Source organism: Cottoperca gobio, chromosome 12 (assembly GCF_900634415.1).
Source record: "Cottoperca gobio chromosome 12, fCotGob3.1, whole genome shotgun sequence".
NCBI classification, from domain to species: domain Eukaryota; kingdom Metazoa; phylum Chordata; class Actinopteri; order Perciformes; family Bovichtidae; genus Cottoperca; species Cottoperca gobio.
This window is the reverse complement of record NC_041366.1, coordinates 2,446,682-2,465,194: the sequence shown is the minus strand read 5'-3', so window position 1 is coordinate 2,465,194 and position 18,513 is coordinate 2,446,682. Positions and strand designations below refer to the sequence as shown.

The following is an 18,513-nucleotide window of genomic DNA, read 5'->3' as shown; positions in this document are numbered from 1 at the left end:
GGGATGAAAGGTCAATCAAATCGCGTTAATGGACCTGGAGGTGTTGAGGAACCAAAGGAATGAGACGATGGTTGGGGGCGCTGCCTCAGTGAGCACCTTCGGGTCTTCGGGTTTGGTAACTTGGCAATCATAGGCCAAATAAATGATGGTAGGGTGGTAATCCAGGTGAGCGAGCAGGGAGAGGAGCGGGGGTAGGTTCAGACTGTAGGTGGACGGTGGGATGTTGGCTGGTGGAAGGTTTGATGGTTTGAGAACAACGGGAGGTTAAGAGAAAGGCATGAAAGCACTCAGAGAATGATGGTGTTAAATCATGCCATTTTACCATAAGGGGCGCCACAGGGGTCTATTGTTGGTCCACTACTCTTAGTATAACTATATAAAACACAATTCTTCCTAATCAGTACTTTAACGTCCATTTTTATGCAGAAGACAAATTTGCGCCTGACAGAGGTATGGCCAAGTTCTATAGGGCTCCGGAATGTGACGTTGCATGCCGCTTGCTCTGTCATACTTATCTGTCAAGTCAATTTCATTTATATCTCAAATTTGCCTCAAACTATTCTCTGAAGCTGATTCCCAAGGGTCAGAGGACTCGGTTGGTCTTCAGTGTTTGTTTGAGTTATGCTTACTTCAAGAAGCTGTTTTGGATCTGCACACCAGCTGTTTCATCTTGAGAGTTGCAGCACATCCTTGAAAGAAGGATGAAGAGGTTATAATTAAAGAGTTGCGTGGTGGCATCACTCATCTGTAGCCTGCTCTGTGGAGAGCTCTGTTGTTGCCAGGATGAGAAGCTGGGCACGAATCTCGTTTTTTCCATTGCGTAAACTCCGGAGCCTGGCTGCTGCTTGAAATGCAAATGGTATTAAGAGCCAGGGGACTGACTGTGTCTGTGTTTATCAATGTCTCTGCACAACCAACCATTCCTCTTTATTTCCTTATACAGTAATCTGCATAACAGAGAGTCAAGAGTACTGTAACTAGATGGAAACCGACTATATGGCTGCACCGTGTATGGTCAATGGGCTAAATTGTGGCCATACGGATAGTCAGCGGTAGAGTCTTTCATTTCAATTTCAAGATATTAAATGTTCATATGCACATTTCTGTAGTGGTCCCAGTAATACTTGTTTTTAAAGTGTACTGATGTAGCATACATCACATGGTTGAACTACGTTTGGCTAAAATAATTGAGGACTGTCCGCACCTCGCTGTAAAAGCCTCCTGAGGATGTAATTGATGAATGTTTGTGCAGTGTTTCCTGTGGAAAAAGAGGTTTGTTGTGGGGCACCGTTTATTTTAAAGGAATATAGTACTGACATAAAAAGCAGGGACAGATTTCTGCGTTTATAAGGCTGGTCAAAAATTCCTGCGTCAGCACTGCAGTGCTGAGGTCCTATCAAAACACTAAGACTGACTGCAGATGCAGCATTACATTATTTTTGGTTTTCTGAAAAACTGGCTAATTGCGGGGCTTTAAGTCTTTTTTCACAGTTTTTAAAGGTCCAAGTCGAGTCTTAAGTCTTCAGAAGCAAGCTTCATTGAATGTTCAGGTTTAAGGAACGCTAACACTTCCCATCATACTCCACTGTGTGCACACTGTTGTCCTGGAGCTCAGGAAGGTTTGTTGGGTCTCTTTCTCCAGTGACTGAGTGAAGCCTCCTCCAGCCCGTGTGTCCCACTGATGATATCATTTAAACAGACTGTGTTTTACTTGTGTAGACCTGCGAGTGATCTAAGTGTGTATAGTTCAGTGCATGGTGCGAGGAGGACACAGAATGGTGAAAAACGTTGCCACGTGCTCCTGAGCCACATGCACAGTGCACTGCTTTTGGTTTGCATGAACACCAACATAACAAGGGAGATGTTCAGTTCATGCTACACAGTGCTTTTTGGAGTTGTTTTAACACTTAATATTACAAAGAACACATTAGCTTTCTTCAGCTGGACGAAGATCTGATGTTATTTCTGGTCAATTACAAGTATTGAGGGGACACATTTCCATTTAGCAACATGTCCCCCCCCCCTAATCCCTTGCAATCACTGAGAAAAAACTTTACAAACAGCTGGCTACAAAAAGTTCTCCTCACAAAGCTGTGAAGGTCTGTCCTCTGCCGGGTCCATTAAGGTTAACACGGACGTCTACTCAGGGCTACATCATTCATGACTGCACAGATTGTATGCACTGACCACACATGCTGAATGCTCATGTGTTAATGGGTCTGCATACACAGACACCCAGTGTTGTATAAACAGAGCCCCATGTGCGTCTGCTGTCCACATCTTTGTTTATGTTGGAGTATATCTGCTATTTAGTTGATCGTTGCCAAGATGTACCTGCAAGTTGGCCTACAATACACATCCAAATATGATATGACATACAATGGCTGATACAACAGCAGATATTATATTGACACTGCCTTCATGCTCTTCCCAAAGGTAGCAGGCTGCAGGCAGAGAGCACAGCCTTCCATATTAAGTGGATACATCTTCTGACTGAGGCGTCACACGTTTCTCAAACAAGGATGCGTTTGTATCCACATAAAGACCTGGACCCTTATGGTTTGTAATGGTCATTTAAAATAACTTAAAGAATAAGGTGGTATTATAATATTTTTAATAATTGTCAACAAACCCTATTTGTGGCATTCACCGTTTTCCCCTTAAGACGTAAATAGTTTAATTTTAATTCACTTAAACATAACTAAACTCAGCAATGCAATTGAAAGCATTCAAATATTTGTATCTTCCATTTTTTAATGGCACAAACATTTTAAGTGAGACACTTAATTATATAGTAGATAACTATAGATTTAGATTTGGTAGAAAAGGAGCGCTCAAAGCATCAGAGCAGCGAGGAGTCTGCAGAGAACTAGGGAGGAGGTTGTGGTGGTGAAGGACAATCAGCTGATGTCAATGCACTGCCTCAAATAATGCTGTGCTCTGTAAAGGTCACGTTTCTCAGTTGTTTTAATGTTTTCTTTAACCTCTAACCCTTTATGTTTCAAGGTTATTTCCTGGAGTTCCAGGAGCCAGTCAACAACATCACCCACTTCCAGGGCCAGACAGCCACGCTGCACTGCAAAGTGACAGGAAACCCACGTCCGTCCATCCGCTGGCTGAAAAACGATGCCCCTGTGGTTCAGGAGCAGGGACGCATCACCATCCGTAAGATAGAGGCAGGATCCAAGCTCCGCATCCAGGACCTGGACACAACAGACACCGGCTACTATCAGTGTGTCGCCTCCAACTCACTCAAGGTCATCTCTGCCACAGGAGTCTTGTACGTCAAACTGGGTAAGGTTAACATTTATCAAGATACTTTTTTATTCAAAGTGAAGTGAAACTAATGTCAACAATGGTCCCTAAATGTTTCTTGCGCTGTAAAAACAGTAAGGTCTGACATGTTAATAAGGGCCAAGAAGCCATGGTGGTCTTTTGCATGTAGAGTCATAAAGCTAAACAGATCTCTCTTTAATATGAATGACGTGCTTGTTAACACAGTTTTTAATGTTTCATTGTTATTGTTTTGGATTCACAGGACAGATGCCCACACATAGCCCAGATGATACGTAAGTAAACCTTCTATACATTAGCGTGTTTCTCAGAGTGTGTGAGTAAATGTTCTATGGCAACAGAAAGAAAAGCCCTCCAAACGTTTTCATCTCAGACAGAATGTTTGAAACTGGTTTTGAGAATCACCCACTCACACCCCTTGACCCTAGATGTGGCTATAAGAAGTTACATCCTGATAATACTATGACTGTTCATGCTGTGGAGAGGCAGAGTACATTGCAGGTGTGCTTTGAGGAGGTTCTATGGACGTTTTGATATGTGGAAACCACATCATTGAAAGCCTCATAATGGTTGAGGTGGAGGAGAGATTACACATGGTAGTTTATTCACGTCTCAATCTTATGTGTGCATGTTTCAGCAACATCAAGGGTGCTTTCATATGACGAGGAAACAACTGTCAACCACAGAAGTGTTCATAGTCTAGCAAAGATGGTTATTAATGTGTACCATCCTTTTCAGTTTATTTATGTTTATTTATAATATAAATACAGGATATTGAAAAAACAAAGAGATGTTCAGTAAAACTTATTGTGTAATTACAGCGAGCACAAAACACATGGTTGCAAAATTGCCATAACATATACATATGAAAGTAATTTAATGATATCAAATAACTTTAAATGATATTGGTATTTTTGTGTCTCAACTCATTATTTTGTGCACATTACTTCAATCCACATGCAGTTTTTCCATATGATTTAGAAGATTGTTCTTTTTCAACTTGCAGATATGTCTAGATGCACTTGCCAAATAAAATGCATCACAATGAATCTTAAAACTTTGGAAATTAAATGATGTCAGCTGCACAGCTGACAGAAAGGATTCCAAAACACTTGGTGGTGCATTCAGATGCTTGTGGGAATATCTGTGTTTAGAGTTGAATGCAGAACAGCAACCTTGAACCTGTGACATCTGTTTTAGACCTCAAAACTGTTTTTCAAAAAAACGTTTGTGAAGTTTATAACTATTTTTAAATGGGGAGTATTTTATCTTAATAATGTATCAGTTAAATAGTAAAGTTCCCCAAAGATTATAATTCAGTACAGAGCAGGGATGACCTAGTATATCTGCTTCTGTCTTTGCCGTATGGCATCGTCTGGTTCCATGTGATGTCAGTGTAGCTTGTGCATCACAATGTTGGAGGTCAGTGACAGCACCTTTGCTTCAACCTGACCTCATGCATGTACTTATCTTAAAAAGGCACCTGTTGGATAACAAGATAAAGGAACATATAAATATATTGTCTCTGCCTGATCAGTAATGATCACTAACACAGTGGAGCTTGTCTTTAAAACAACCCAGTGGCCTGTTGGAAATGTGATGTGCTTATGTTAACATTCAGCCACAAGTATCAGTGTAGATCAGGGGTGCCCACAGTCTTTTGGCTTGTGAGCTACTTTTAAAATGACCAGGTCACAGTGATCTACCTGTATTACAAAATGCTGCGGGGGGGGTGTGCTGGTGCGTAGTTCACTCCTCTCCTTTCCTCCGCTCTGTCTCTGACTGTAGGTGTGTGTGGGGGAGCGAAACAGAGCGGAGGAGGGAATGTGAATGTGAAAATAAAAAACTTGAATTTCAGGGGGCGCAGGGTTCCGTTGGGGGAATATATATATATATTTTTTTTTAATGGTGCATGATCTACCCGCACTACCCTCGCGAAGAAAACAGGAACAATAACACAGATGAAGACGAAAAATATGGATGAGAGTCACAGTGAACGGGAGATAGATGGAGACGCAGTTGTACCTGCCAAACAAGTTAAAACTTTATGCAAGTACCAAATGGGAGGAGACCTTCCCTTATTTAATAAAAAGCAGAGTCGGGCAAACTTGTGCTTTTTGTAAAGTGTGCCATTCAGATTTTAGCATCGCACACGCCAGAATAAGCGATTTTCTTCACCAGCAAGAAAAATCATCCAAGCACAAGCACGAGGCACAAACACATACACTGTCAATGACTTCATGTGTGACAAGAACTGTGTCGGAGGCAGACCAAGTGACCAAAGCTGAGGGAAAGATGTCGATGCTTTGCGCAAAAAATAATGTAGCCTTCAGCTTCTGCGATGATTTCAGTCGCAGTGTAGCAGACATGTTTCCAGACTCTGCCATCGCAAGGAAGAACTCGTTGGGGAAAACAAAAGCCACACAACTCATCAATCATCAAATAAATTAATATTAACTAATAAATAAAATACATCTTATAAACATGTCTGTACAAGTAATACATACGGTATTTCCTGAATGTATATACCCGTCCCTTATGTGTTTACATTTACATTATATGGGTGGGGGCTGGGCGGCTGAGAGCTGATAAGGTATGGACGGAGTCCGCCAGAAAATGTCCCTTATTTTGAAATTCCAATGTTGACAGGTATGGCCTGGTGTAGGACATACAGTATAATCCATATAGTATAGTCACTACTTTAACCTGCTGTTATTATTCAGGAGGAAAAAAACACCTCGGCACCCTCACATTGAGGAAACACTTTACAGTGATGTCATGTTCATCACTTTACAGATCTCAAAGGGCTTCGAATAGCCATCAGGAACACATTATACTGACAGAACAACACTGGAACGTTGGAGTCCTGTCAGAGTATTAGCTGGAGCAAAGGTTGTAGTGGCAGTAATGCAGCAGTGGCAGGATATAATTATTGCTTAAGTAGCACCAGCAAAAGCAGTAATGCTCGTATTTACAAGAATAGTAGTTAAAGCTGTTTGTTTGGAATCTGTGCAGACTGATGCATTTACCTCCACTGTTGTCTAGTGTTCTTTGGGCTGCCGGGGAGCTGAGGTGCAGACAGTAGTATGGTCCAAGCATCACTAGAGGAGCATTGCTCAAGCTGTTTATGCTATCTTCAAGAATATTCTGATTCACTGCTGTGTTTAAGAACTCAGCTGTCATTGGGGAATTCACTGTAGCACAGACACAGAAGGGAAAGGCTGCACAAAAAGAATGAGAAGAACACATCCATGAGAAACGATATAGAATTGATCACTGTAGGCTAGCTCCAGCCTGTGATTGGATGCTTTCAGGCTAAAATCAACATTTAACTGGCCTGTTTACACTTTAGAGCAGAGATGCACCTGGGAGCTTTGCATTCAGTGTAGCAACTGCTTTGCCTAAAACAGGCAACAGTTTCATGAAACAGGTTTTATTGAATTATATTTTAATGTAGACTTCTGCTAATTTGGACTAATGTACAAAACCAAAATGCTTCAGCTGTTGATTGTTGTGCATTTTGCTCATATGTTGGCCTATTGTTTAACTTGTGATATAATATATAAAATATTTTTCATCTGGCAATACTACTAGGTGGGTTCTGGAATTACCTGTCAATGCTTTTAAGTCTGGACATGATGTTACATGTATAGTCAATTGACTGTTATATTTGGTTTAGAATGATCCTGTGGTAAGGATTCAGATCTGATTAAGAAACCACAGCTAATAGCCCGCTCCCTAATATGACTAGCTAAAGGTTTGTAGTTGTGAGGACAGATTTGAGGATTGGTATTTAGGAAATGGCTGTAGTTAATAAATATCCTTGTGACGTTTGGAAGTGTAAATGCTGGTGTCTGTGGTGTTAGAGGTGCCTGCCCAAAGCTAGAGTGGGCATGCACTGACATGTCAGCTAACACTCATACCTGCACTGCTGTGTCTGACTGTTAGTAATGGTGAAGATATTGTGCTATGTTGCTCTGATCGATGCAACCGAACCATGCAGGACATGCAGCCGTTTGTCTCTCTTGTTGGTGTGATTCAGCAGGATGGGGCTCAGAATAAATTCCTAGAGCAGCAGTCAGACACTAGCCGGTGGTTTGGACAGACCTGCTCTGAACTGGAAAGAATGCTGATTCATGTCCTCCGTCAGACCAACAGTTTCTGAAGTTCTCTTCCAGGGAGCTTATCTCACCAGCCAACAATGTGACTCGTTCAATGCTTTTTATGTAGAGCTGAGGGAGGGGGACATATTTATTGTGGGGCACAGGGGAGGGTGCAATGCCTTGCTGTCTATTCAAGCAATAGTAAACATTTACATTGTCCTGTATAGTTCTTCAGAGGAGTCGTAGTAACAGTATTAGGTCGTTTTAGTGAATAGTTTTAATTTCCCACAGCCCAGTCTTCAGGTGTCCAAACTCCAAATATATTTAGTTGACTTAGTTGGCATTTATTGATCATCAAAACAGTTTCTGAAGATCAAGATGAATCGTTCCATCTCTAACGGTGTTACAGTAGTGATAGGAGGGAGACGTCAGTATGAGGTAGACCTACTGTGTCCCAGTAAAAGTGTCAGAAAACGTTCCTGAGGTGAGCTACTCTGTGTGTGTCACAGTAACTCTTCCTCTGTTCCTGTGTGGCATTAACAGTGTGAGGTCACAGGCAAGCCACTCGTCACACTGAGTCTACACACTCTCCTGGGTTATCAGCCTTATTCATTTATCACAATAACAGTGTTAGGATGAGTCTGCTGTGTCAAACACATCATGCTAGGTCCACTGCGTCAGAGTAACGCTATGAGGTTGGACGACCATGTGACTGTAGTCCTTCTGTGTCACAGACAGGAAGTGCTTGGCCCTCTGATAAGCTCTCAGCTTGATACCACTGTACTGTCCATATGGTAAATATGTATTTAGCTTGCCGCTGATTGCTTAGCTTAACATAAAGACTGGAAACAGCCAGCCTGGCTCTTTGCAAATGAACCCCCTGAGGAACGTTAACTTGATGTTTACCAGCCATATGTATTGTGAATGTTGTGGTAAAGAGAAAGGAAACATGGGGGGGTTCATTTAGTAGATCTACGTGGTCAGTACCAAGTGTTAGTTTAATAACGTCCAAAGAATGTGACATCACAGATGAACTGCTTTTGATAATTGTTAAGATTGCATTTTCAGTGTCCAAAACAAAATCAGTAATAACAATTCTACCAAATCCTACATGCTACATCAGGTAAAGGGATTCATATGCAGGCCTGTTGGTCACTTTTACATTAACTGGGAGCTTCATAACATTCATGACAGTTCATTATTACGTTAGCTGTAAATGTGTTAAAGATTTATTATGTTGATGACATTTTATTTTGGCAAAAGCTGTGACACACAATCTTATTTTCTTGCATGTCCTACATACTGTACACACATTGATACATGCTGTAGATGTAAGGGGATAGTGAAGGAACCTGGAACTAGCACATACTGTTAATACTGGTACAAACAGTACAGCCTAATTATAGTGTGTGTAAACACAGGTTTATTATATTGTTATAAAGAATGCATTAAGGAATAAGACAACATCACTTAACCTGCCTCAGTTTGATCGACACCATCTGCCTTAAGATGAAAAGAGGCAGCAGTTGGTAGCAGATATAAAGGGTTAGACTGTTTTACCTTCTAACTTCAGAGCTGAACAGCTGCCAAAGAGCCACATGTACTAGGGTCCCTGTGATATTGGGGCTCCATCAAAAAGGACAGGGTTGAAGAACTTTGGCTGCAACATAACGGACGTCATCCTGCGAGATGTTGCCTTGATCAATCAAACACATACAAGTGCACATTCCTGGCAATATGACATTTGCTGCGGTGAAAAGTTTCCCCTAATTAAAACCCTGTAACTTCAAACTTATGAGACAAATACCTGGAACAACACAGCCCACCAATGCAGCTCCTTGTGTTATATATAAGGCTGTAATCTGACTACCATGATGACATTAGTGGGTGTGGTCTAAACTTATTGCAGCGATGTCACAGGAACACATATCCACCTCCTTCCCAGGCCTGTTTGGACAAGAGAAAAAGGGATCAGAGTGTGATACTTAAAATAAATACAACATGTGTACCTTCATTTACTAGTAAGTGGTGGTGTGCAATAAGATGTAACAGAACACTACTTGGTCAAAATCAAAAGCTCTGTATCCGTGGTGTCCAAATTAAAGTGTTGCTATTAAGAATAGAACTATGTGGACAACAAGAGTCATTGTCAGGATATCTTCCCATACTTATCAGCTCAATTAAATGACCTGTGCATGTAAATCTGATTGTAGGTAATCAAAATCAAAAAGACTTGCAGCGTCCTGTGTTCACAGAACAGCCAGCACATCATTAGCAAGCTTTTAGTTTTATTAAACATGCATGCCTCTACTGTGTTATGTCCCCAGTTTTGGGACCAGCATGATTGTTTTCTGGATTAGGACTCAAGTCAGGCCTGGAGACTAAACTAAGCACTAAGCATAAGAATGACCTTAGCAAAGAGCCAAGTTTAAAAACAAGTTCAGATCAACACCAAACCCTGAGCCAGCAGCTCAACATGCAGGCATGCAGCTCCAGTGTTGTGTAATTAGGGCTGGCCTAATTTATCGTCTTTCAATGGAATCTTATTGTGATGAAATCATACATACACAAGATATTGTAAAACACAATTACGTCGTCTAAATGGATAATAACAAGTGTGAAACTCAAATTTCTCAGGAAATCAAACTTTTGTCCTAATCTGATTACCTCATCTAAACAGTTTATATCTGGTTATATGTATTTAGAGTTTCACTATAATTTAAGTTCTTGATGAATGAGAGTTATCTTTGAGTGCCACAGCCTATATATAATTTACACATTGCTCTTAAGTTTTTCAATGGGTGACTTAGAATGTATTGTGACACAAGACATGCTTCTTGTGCTGAGACACTGGAGGGGCTTATCATGGGAGTCAGATTCTACAAATTGGCCAGAGTGGTACAGGAAGTCATTTTCTACCAGCCGCCATCAGACCTTACAATTCGTCCTCTGTGTATCTCAGCAGGGTCAACATTGATTTATTTGTGGAGCAACTGTTGTAGTCTTCTTGAGACAATCAGTTGATTCAGATCCTCAGCTGACAAGTACCAACAAACTTTGTCTACTGTTCAGGCACCGTGTTCAGGTCTGGTTTCCAGTCTGAATACTGTGCTTGTATTTCTCTTGTATTCATCACATCATTTTGTAAAAGTTTAGAACATATCATAGTATTTGCTCTGTAAGCAGGAGAATAACAATATTGGCAAATCAGGCCTCTCTGGAACACATCTCCACCTCCCGCTCCCTCAGCAGAGCAAACATAATAATAAAGGACAGCTCTCCCCCAGGTCACAGACTGTTCTCTCTCCTGCCTTCTGGGAGAAGATACAGGAGCTTCAAATCACGGACAAACAGACTAAAAAACTGATTCTACCCCTGGGCCGTCAGGCTGCTTAACCACCACACCTAATGCAATAACCATAAACATCTTCACACATATACACACTCTGAATGCACTTTTATATCAATATTTTTAATCAATATTTTTAATCAATATTTTTAATCAATATTTTTAACTCTATTTTTACAAATTTTTATTTATTCCCCCGTATGATTGCTTATGTTGTCTGTCCTACTGCCATGTTTTTAATGTTATGTATGTCTTTGTATTTTTTGCACACTGGGACAGAGTGGTACTCTGAATCTCGTTGTATAATGACAATAAAAGGCTTTAACTTTAACTTTAACTTTTACTTGCCCTGTCTTGTATACAAGAACTAGAGATCATCTTGTGATGGGATCACACCAGCCGCAACGGCAAATCAGGCCAGGGGTGTGAAGTGCCGGGGGCCATTGGCCTCACTTCCGACCCTCCTACTTCCAGTGCCCTTGCTCAGACCACACCCATTTTCAAACTCAGACTCACGACCACATGACCTTTCCTCCTGCGGCACCCAAAGAAGAAACTTTTCCTTATAACTCCTACTACTGGTGACGCTCTAGGAATAGCAAAGTCATTTGTATTTAGGCTACACGGTGTAACTAACAGTGCAGCCATTAGTGGCCACTAGCAGTGCTTAGCCTTGTTTTATTTCTTTAGTCATTGTGAAACCACTGGAGGAAATGGTAACCCTGCCTCTGTTCATACATGGTCTCTGGATCTGAATTGTCGGTCTTTATTTCCTTTTCGGCCATCCACTGAATTCTGGCCAATGACCTTTGACCTCTTCTTCGTCAATGCTGACAGCAGTCTTGGTCGAATGTTATCTGAAACATAGGGCGACTGCATGGCAGTCAGTCCAGAAATAATGTAGATGAGAAGTGGCTTCATCAGCTGTCTTGAGTCTGGGAAGTAAAGAAAATAAGAATAGAATAATAGATTAAATGTATTTACAGGAATGGGTGATCCACACAATCATATGCAGTCAACAAATTGTGAACTGTTGGCCTGACTGTGTGTGTGTGTGTGTGTGTGTGTGTGTGTGTGTGTGTGTGTGTGTGTGTGTGTGTGTGTGTGTGTGTGTGTGTGTGTGTGTGTGTGCGCGTGTGCGTGTGTGTGTGTGTGTGTGTGTGTGTAAAGGAAGACATGTTGCAGACATGGATGTTTCAAACAAAGGATGAGAAATATAAATATGGTGTCTCATTCATTCCAGTGAAAGCTGCTCCCCTATTACATCACATGCTTCCTCCACAATAGAAGGGCTGAAGAGCAGTCTGCACACATGAATGTCAGGAAAATATTGTTCTATTATTATGACTCTTAAGGGTGACACTGTTTTTAAATGTCTTCAAACATACTGTTCAAATTTCTGAAATGCAACTTGTTGTTACTTATCAGCAGACATACAACAATACCAATGTATCCGCCATAAGCTAACATTTGCCAATTATATAATAGCTCTGTTCGTCACATCAGTCCGGCTTCAGTACATAGCTATAGTAGTATTAGTTGTAAGTGGCTACTGTAAAGTGAATTTGTTTTGTTTTCTTTCTTTTTTTCCTTTTGTGGCTTTCTTTCGCTGTTTAAAAAAACAAAACTTCAATGTGCTTAAAGCATAACTTGTTTTTCTTTTCAGGTCACGTGAAAAAGGTTTCTGCCAGCCGTACCGAGGCATTGCCTGCGCCCGCTTCATTGGCAACCAGAGCATTTATGTTGAGTCTCTACAGATGCAGGGGGAGAGTGAAAACCGCATCACAGGTAAGGAAATCAACTCTCTTAGTTGACATAATGCACTATTATCAATAAAGAACTGGGTATAATTATACTAAAGGTTACATAAACATGTGGGAAACAGTTCAAACGTCTGTTTCTTCCCTCCCAGCTGCCTTCACTATGATTGGCACCTCCACCCACCTATCGGATCAGTGCTCCATGTTCGCCATCCCGTCCTTCTGCTACTATGTGTTCCCTCTTTGTGACGAGGGCAGTCGGGCTCCTCGGCGTCGACAGCTCTGTCGAGATGAGTGTGAGGCCCTGGAGAACGACCTGTGCCACACCGAGTACACCATTGCCCGATCCAATCCCATGATCCTCATGCAGCTGGAACTGCCCAGCTGCCACCTGCTGCCCCGGCCAGGCACGCCTGATGCTGCTTCCTGTATGAGGATAGGAGTGCCACCAGAAAAACTTGGTCCATGTAGGTTGATACTGCGGCATGCAAACATTACGAATATTGAATATGAAATGATTGAGAACATATATAACAATTTGCAGCCAATGTAAGTGTGGCTGGTCAATTTACAAAGAATTACTGAAACCAACGTCATTTATCCATTAAAATTAAAAAAGAGATGTTATATACTGTATATGATCATCTCATGTCTGTGTGCAAAGTACTGAGCTGGAGTCAGGATTTCATCCCAGTGTGGTTGCCAGGTTTGGTATCATCGTGCCTGTACGGAAACCAAAACCAAAATCTGGGCAAGAAACGCTGGATAGAGCCAGGCTAGCAGCCTTTCACTGCTTCCAATCCTTATGCTAAGCTAGGCTAACCACATCCTGTCTCCAGCTCTGTCTACACACAGACATGAGATTGATATCAGTCTTCAAATCTCCCTTTCAGAAAGAAAGAAAATAGTATTCCATCTAAAGAAGCTTTGTGAACAAGGTTGATACTGAATATGAATAACAACAGCCCAATTAAAATTAAATGTTTTACACCACGAGACAAGTTCTGATTATGCAATAATTTTGTAAATCCCCCAAATCTCTTGCTATGTGTCGTAGCATCCACACTGAGTCACTGTCTGCTCCACAGATTCCCCCACAGACCACAGCTGCTACAATGGAAGTGGGGATGACTACAGGGGCACACTCAGCATCACTAAATCAGGTCAGCACTGCCAGCCATGGAGCGCTCAGTATCCTCACAGTCACCACGTGTCCCAGGAATACCCGGAGCTTTGGGGAAGTCACAACTTCTGCCGTAACCCGGGGGGGCAGATGCAGGCGCCCTGGTGCTTCACCCTGGACCCTCAGGTCAGGGTGGACCTTTGTGACATCCATCCCTGCAGTAAGTACCTTAATGCAATAATTGTGCTAATATTTACTTTGATTGTTAACATTTTCAGGTTACTTTAACATAAGGAATGTTTTTGATTTAGGACTTTTTTGTTGTGAATTCTTTTTGCAAAAACATAAAAAATAATGTAGATTGGAGCTGTAAAATAAACACATGTGGTATCCAGTTCAAATACTGGATACCACATGTGTTCCACTGGCAGGTACCACCATCCTCTGGCATATGCCGATGGCCACTCTCATTTTAGTGTCATATGCCGACACAAGAGTGTATTTTTGTGGTAGTATAGCAAAACCCCTTTTAGACATAAAGCTCTTATGTAAATGTAATGTCAGTTTTACATGTCAGCCTCACATCTAAAGAAGCACTTGGGTTTCTTTTCAACAGATAATCAACCCTTTTCCCTCTCTCTTGGCCCACAAACTGGCTCCTCGCATCCCAGTGCCACTGGTTGCCATGGGTATTTTTCTCAGTTTACTCAGATGCGTTGAGCTCGTGTCTGCTATAGTATAAAGACAAACTACCTTTCCTTCACAGTTTTATGATGTGTGGAAATACAGTTTGTCTTTGTGTTTCACTTTTTGTTCTCAGCTCTTAAAGTCTCAGGGGTCCTCAGTATTTTTTTCGCTAATTCTTTGATTTGCTTATCAGGGGACAAAACACATTTGTTTCAAGACCACACCAGCTGTAACTAATAACAACAAAACTATTATATTCTTGCACCATGAGGGTGGATGTGGTTTTTTTTACGTGGATTAACCATGGCGATGCTATTATCAGTTGACTGATGTCCCACTACAACCTCAGTTAAAGGCACATCATGTATGTTGATACCACAGATTATGCATCACACAAATGAATACTGTCTTAGCATCACAAATCAGAGAACTTAACTTGCTCCTATCTCTATTATTTTACCATCTCCAGATTCTCCAGAGAGCCCCAGGAAGGAGATCCTGTTCATTCTAATCCCTGCGATTGCCATCCCATTGGTCATCGCTTGCCTCTTCTTTCTGGTCTGCCTATGTCGCAATAAGCAAAAGGCCTCAACTGACACACCACTTCGCTGCCAACTGAGCAGCTCGCCTAGCCAGGACATGGAGCTGTCTCTCCTCAATCAGCAAAAACACCAGGTAACACACACAGTACAGAGGCTCATTGATTTACATTCTTTTTGATGTATGGCTGTGCTCAGGCTGACATTAGCACTGCAGTACAAAACCTGAGCCCCCTCATTCATTTTACTGAAAAAAAATGCGTAAGCACAAATTCATTGAGGAGGCGCTTGAACTAGATTTAGACTCAGGGCCCCTCTACAAGATGGGGCTTCAGATGCTTTTGTTTTTTTAATGCAGTTCTGGTTTTGGTCTAACATTCCAGTGTTACAAGTATTACATTAGATGTTATCGTTTGCCATACACTTTGATGACATGTAGTTTGTATTGCTTTGTGGCTGCAGGCCAAGCTGCGGGAGATCAACATGTCAGCAGTACGGTTTACGGAGGAGCTTGGCGAAGATCGGTTTGGCAAGGTTTACAAGGGTCACATGTATGGCACCGCACCTGGTGAGCAGACCCAGGTGGTGGCCATCAAAACATTAAAGGACAAGGTTGATGCCACGCTCTCTGAGGAATTTCGCCACGAAGTCATGCTCCGCTTTCACTTACAACACCAGAATATCGTTTGTTTGCTGGGTGTGGTCACCAAAGAGCAGCCAATGAGCATGATATTCACCTATTCCAGCCTTGGTGACCTGCATGAGTATCTGGTAATGCGCTCCCCCAACTCAGATGTCGGCAGCTCAGATGATGACAAGACAGTTAAATCCACACTGGAGCAGGCTGATTTCCTTCATGTTACCACCCAGATTGCTGCCGGAATGGAATACCTTTCCAGCCAGCAAGTAGTCCATAAAGACCTTGCTGCCCGAAACATTCTGGTCTTTGACAAGCTCAGCATCAAGATCCTGGATCTGGGCCTGTTCAGAGACGTCTACGCTGCTGATTACTACAATCTAATGGGCACAAGCCCTTTCCCTATTCGTTGGATGTCCCCAGAAGCTGTTATGTATGGCAAGTTATCCACCGACTCCGACATCTGGTCTTATGGTGTCTTGTTGTGGGAGACTTTCAGTTACGGTCTGCAGCCATATTGTGGCTACTCCAACCAGGACGTGATCGAGATGGTGCGCAGCCACCAGTTACTGCCTTGTCCAGATGACTGCCCAGCCTGGATTTACACCCTTATGCTGGAGTGTTGGAGTGAATTCCAAGCAAGAAGGCCTCGTTTCAAGGACATCCACACACGTCTGCGCTCCTGGGAAAGCCTGTCCAACTATAACAGCTCTGCTCAGACTTCTGGCACCAGCAACACAACCCAGACCAGCTCTCTCAGCACCAGCCCTGTTAGCAACATCAGCATCAGCACAGCGAATGCATCGCGCTACACCAGCCCTAAAAAGAGCTTGCCATTCCATCAGCCCCAGTTCATGCCCATGAAGGGTCAAATGCATCGGCCAATGGTGCCCCAGCAGCTCTACATCCCTGTCAATGGATATCACCCCATGCCAGCTTACCCATACCTGCAGAACTTTTACCCCATGCAAATACCCATGCCCATTCCCCACCAGCAGATGCACCACCCACCACAGATGGTGACCAAAGCTGGTTCTCACCATAGTGGCAGTGGATCTACATCTACAGGCTATGTCACCACTGCCCCTTCCAACACTTCTGTCACAGAGAGAGCAGCTTTGCTTAATGAGGACTCCAAGACCAATGATGAGGACTTGGCTGAAAGGGTGCCCAAGGAAGAGCTAGACCAAAACAAGGACTTGTTAGTGCCGGAAACAGAATTGCTTGGCGACAATGACCATCCACAGACTGACGAATTGGTGATACACTTGTCAGACACATAAGTGTGGTGCTGCTGTAAGAACAGAAGGGCTGAAATATTCTGTGAGCTGTGCTTGCCAAAAAAAATCAAGAAGCAGCATAAAGTGAAGTGAGCAGTTTTGTGGTGACTGAATGTTTTTTATGAGTTTCTTAGATAGTACTGATGCATTTGAATGTCAAAGGTGTCTTAGGTTTGCACCTCTCAATATCCTGTGTCAACAATTAAGCAAAATTAATCATGCAATCCTTTATAGACCTTGTTTTTTTATAAATGTTGCTATTCAGAGGAATTTATGTTGCTGTGCAACACAAAACATTTTCTTATTCACAACTACTTCAGAGGGCGCCTTGCCTTGATGAAAGTTTTGCCTTCTCTGATGCACATGGTGCCGCGTGTTTTCACTTGCCAGCAAGGCCATTCACTGGGAGGCCATAAGGGCGGGAGTTCTGCACCAAACACCCACTCTCCCACCTCGGATACCACACCCCTCTATACAGGCACCCCGACCTACCACAAGGAACTGCTAGTTCAGCACTAAGTGAGATGATCACCCTATCATCTCCCTATTATTATATGGTTTGTGAAAATGTATAATGAATAGAAATGTTGTAGGAGTTTTAAAAGAAACGATCTATTGGTAGCTTTGTTAATAATTATACTCACTGGGATGTATTTTGGAACTAACCTCTATCAAACAAAACAAAGAATGAGAACCAAGAGTCTTTTTGTTTCAGGCCATTGACAAAGTTCACACATGACTCATTTCCCATGAGGCTGATACTTTTAACATCAACTTTGATAACCAACCAAATTGTACAGATTTTAAATTGATGTACTTTGGTTTGAACATTTTATTTGTTTATATTTTTTCTACTACGCCTGGTGTTAGTATAATGTCCTTTCCACCACACGTTTGCTTTGTTTAAGTAGTTATTTGCTTACCATATAATGTGTACATCCATCTACGGAGTACCCAATAAAGTCACATACATAAATGTTGTATTTCCATGTCACTTGATTATATTTTGTCATTGTGTGTCATTACATGTGCAGAGAGTCTAATATATGGTACACTGCGCAGTCAAGTTACATTAGGCCCAAAAATATACTTTGTAGTGAAGAAATACATGTATTGCTGATACTAATAAAAGAATCTAAACGATCACATACTGTACTTTTCCGTTGGGGTTCACGTTGTCATTTACAAAGACATTGGTTTGTTGAGATTATATTTCCATTAACTCAACATCAAAACACACGCACATGATGGATGTTAGTCCCTGTAAAAACGGACTAAAAATGTGATACTTAAGCAGTACAGTTGTGAAAGTGTCGTCCATGTACTGGTACCAGATGTCAGCTGAAGTAGTGAAGTCTTTGTGCCGACTATTTATTTATTCTCTCTCTCTTCTCTCTCTCTTTCTTCTCTCTCTCTATTTTCTCCTCTCTCTCTCTCTCTCTCTCTCTCTCTCTCTCTCTCTCTATCTCTCTTCCTCTCTCTCTCTCTCTTCCTCTCTCTCTCTCTTCTTCCTTTATAATTTCTTTAAATTACTTTTTGAGCCTATTTTCAATCAGTTGAATCAGTCTCTCCTGGTTCAACTGGTGTCCCATACTAAGTAAAACTCCAATTACCTGAAGAAGACCATGTGAGGGGCTAATAACAAGGTCAAGGATGAACTGTTATGCTCCAGAAGACTGTGCTATGAAGGGATGCAGAACTAATCTATGGTTTCATAATGTTTACTTCAAACTCTCAGCAT

The 18,513-nt window shown here is 41.9% G+C and overlaps 1 protein-coding gene across 1 annotated transcript in view; it reads left to right on the top strand.

Annotated features, from left to right (window-relative positions):
• The window catches only part of ror2 (receptor tyrosine kinase-like orphan receptor 2), a 44,457-nt gene extending 26,550 nt beyond the window's left edge, over positions 1-17,907 (top strand). The window contains exons 3-9 of the mRNA XM_029444009.1: positions 3,007-3,294; positions 3,539-3,569; positions 12,413-12,534; positions 12,659-12,973; positions 13,595-13,849; positions 14,786-14,991; positions 15,318-17,907. Of these exons, the coding sequence (XP_029299869.1) occupies positions 3,007-3,294; positions 3,539-3,569; positions 12,413-12,534; positions 12,659-12,973; positions 13,595-13,849; positions 14,786-14,991; positions 15,318-16,775 (2,675 nt within the window). The 3' untranslated portion in view covers positions 16,776-17,907. The remainder of the gene's footprint in view (positions 1-3,006; positions 3,295-3,538; positions 3,570-12,412; positions 12,535-12,658; positions 12,974-13,594; positions 13,850-14,785; positions 14,992-15,317) is intronic.
• Positions 17,908-18,513: the final 606 nt, after the last annotated feature.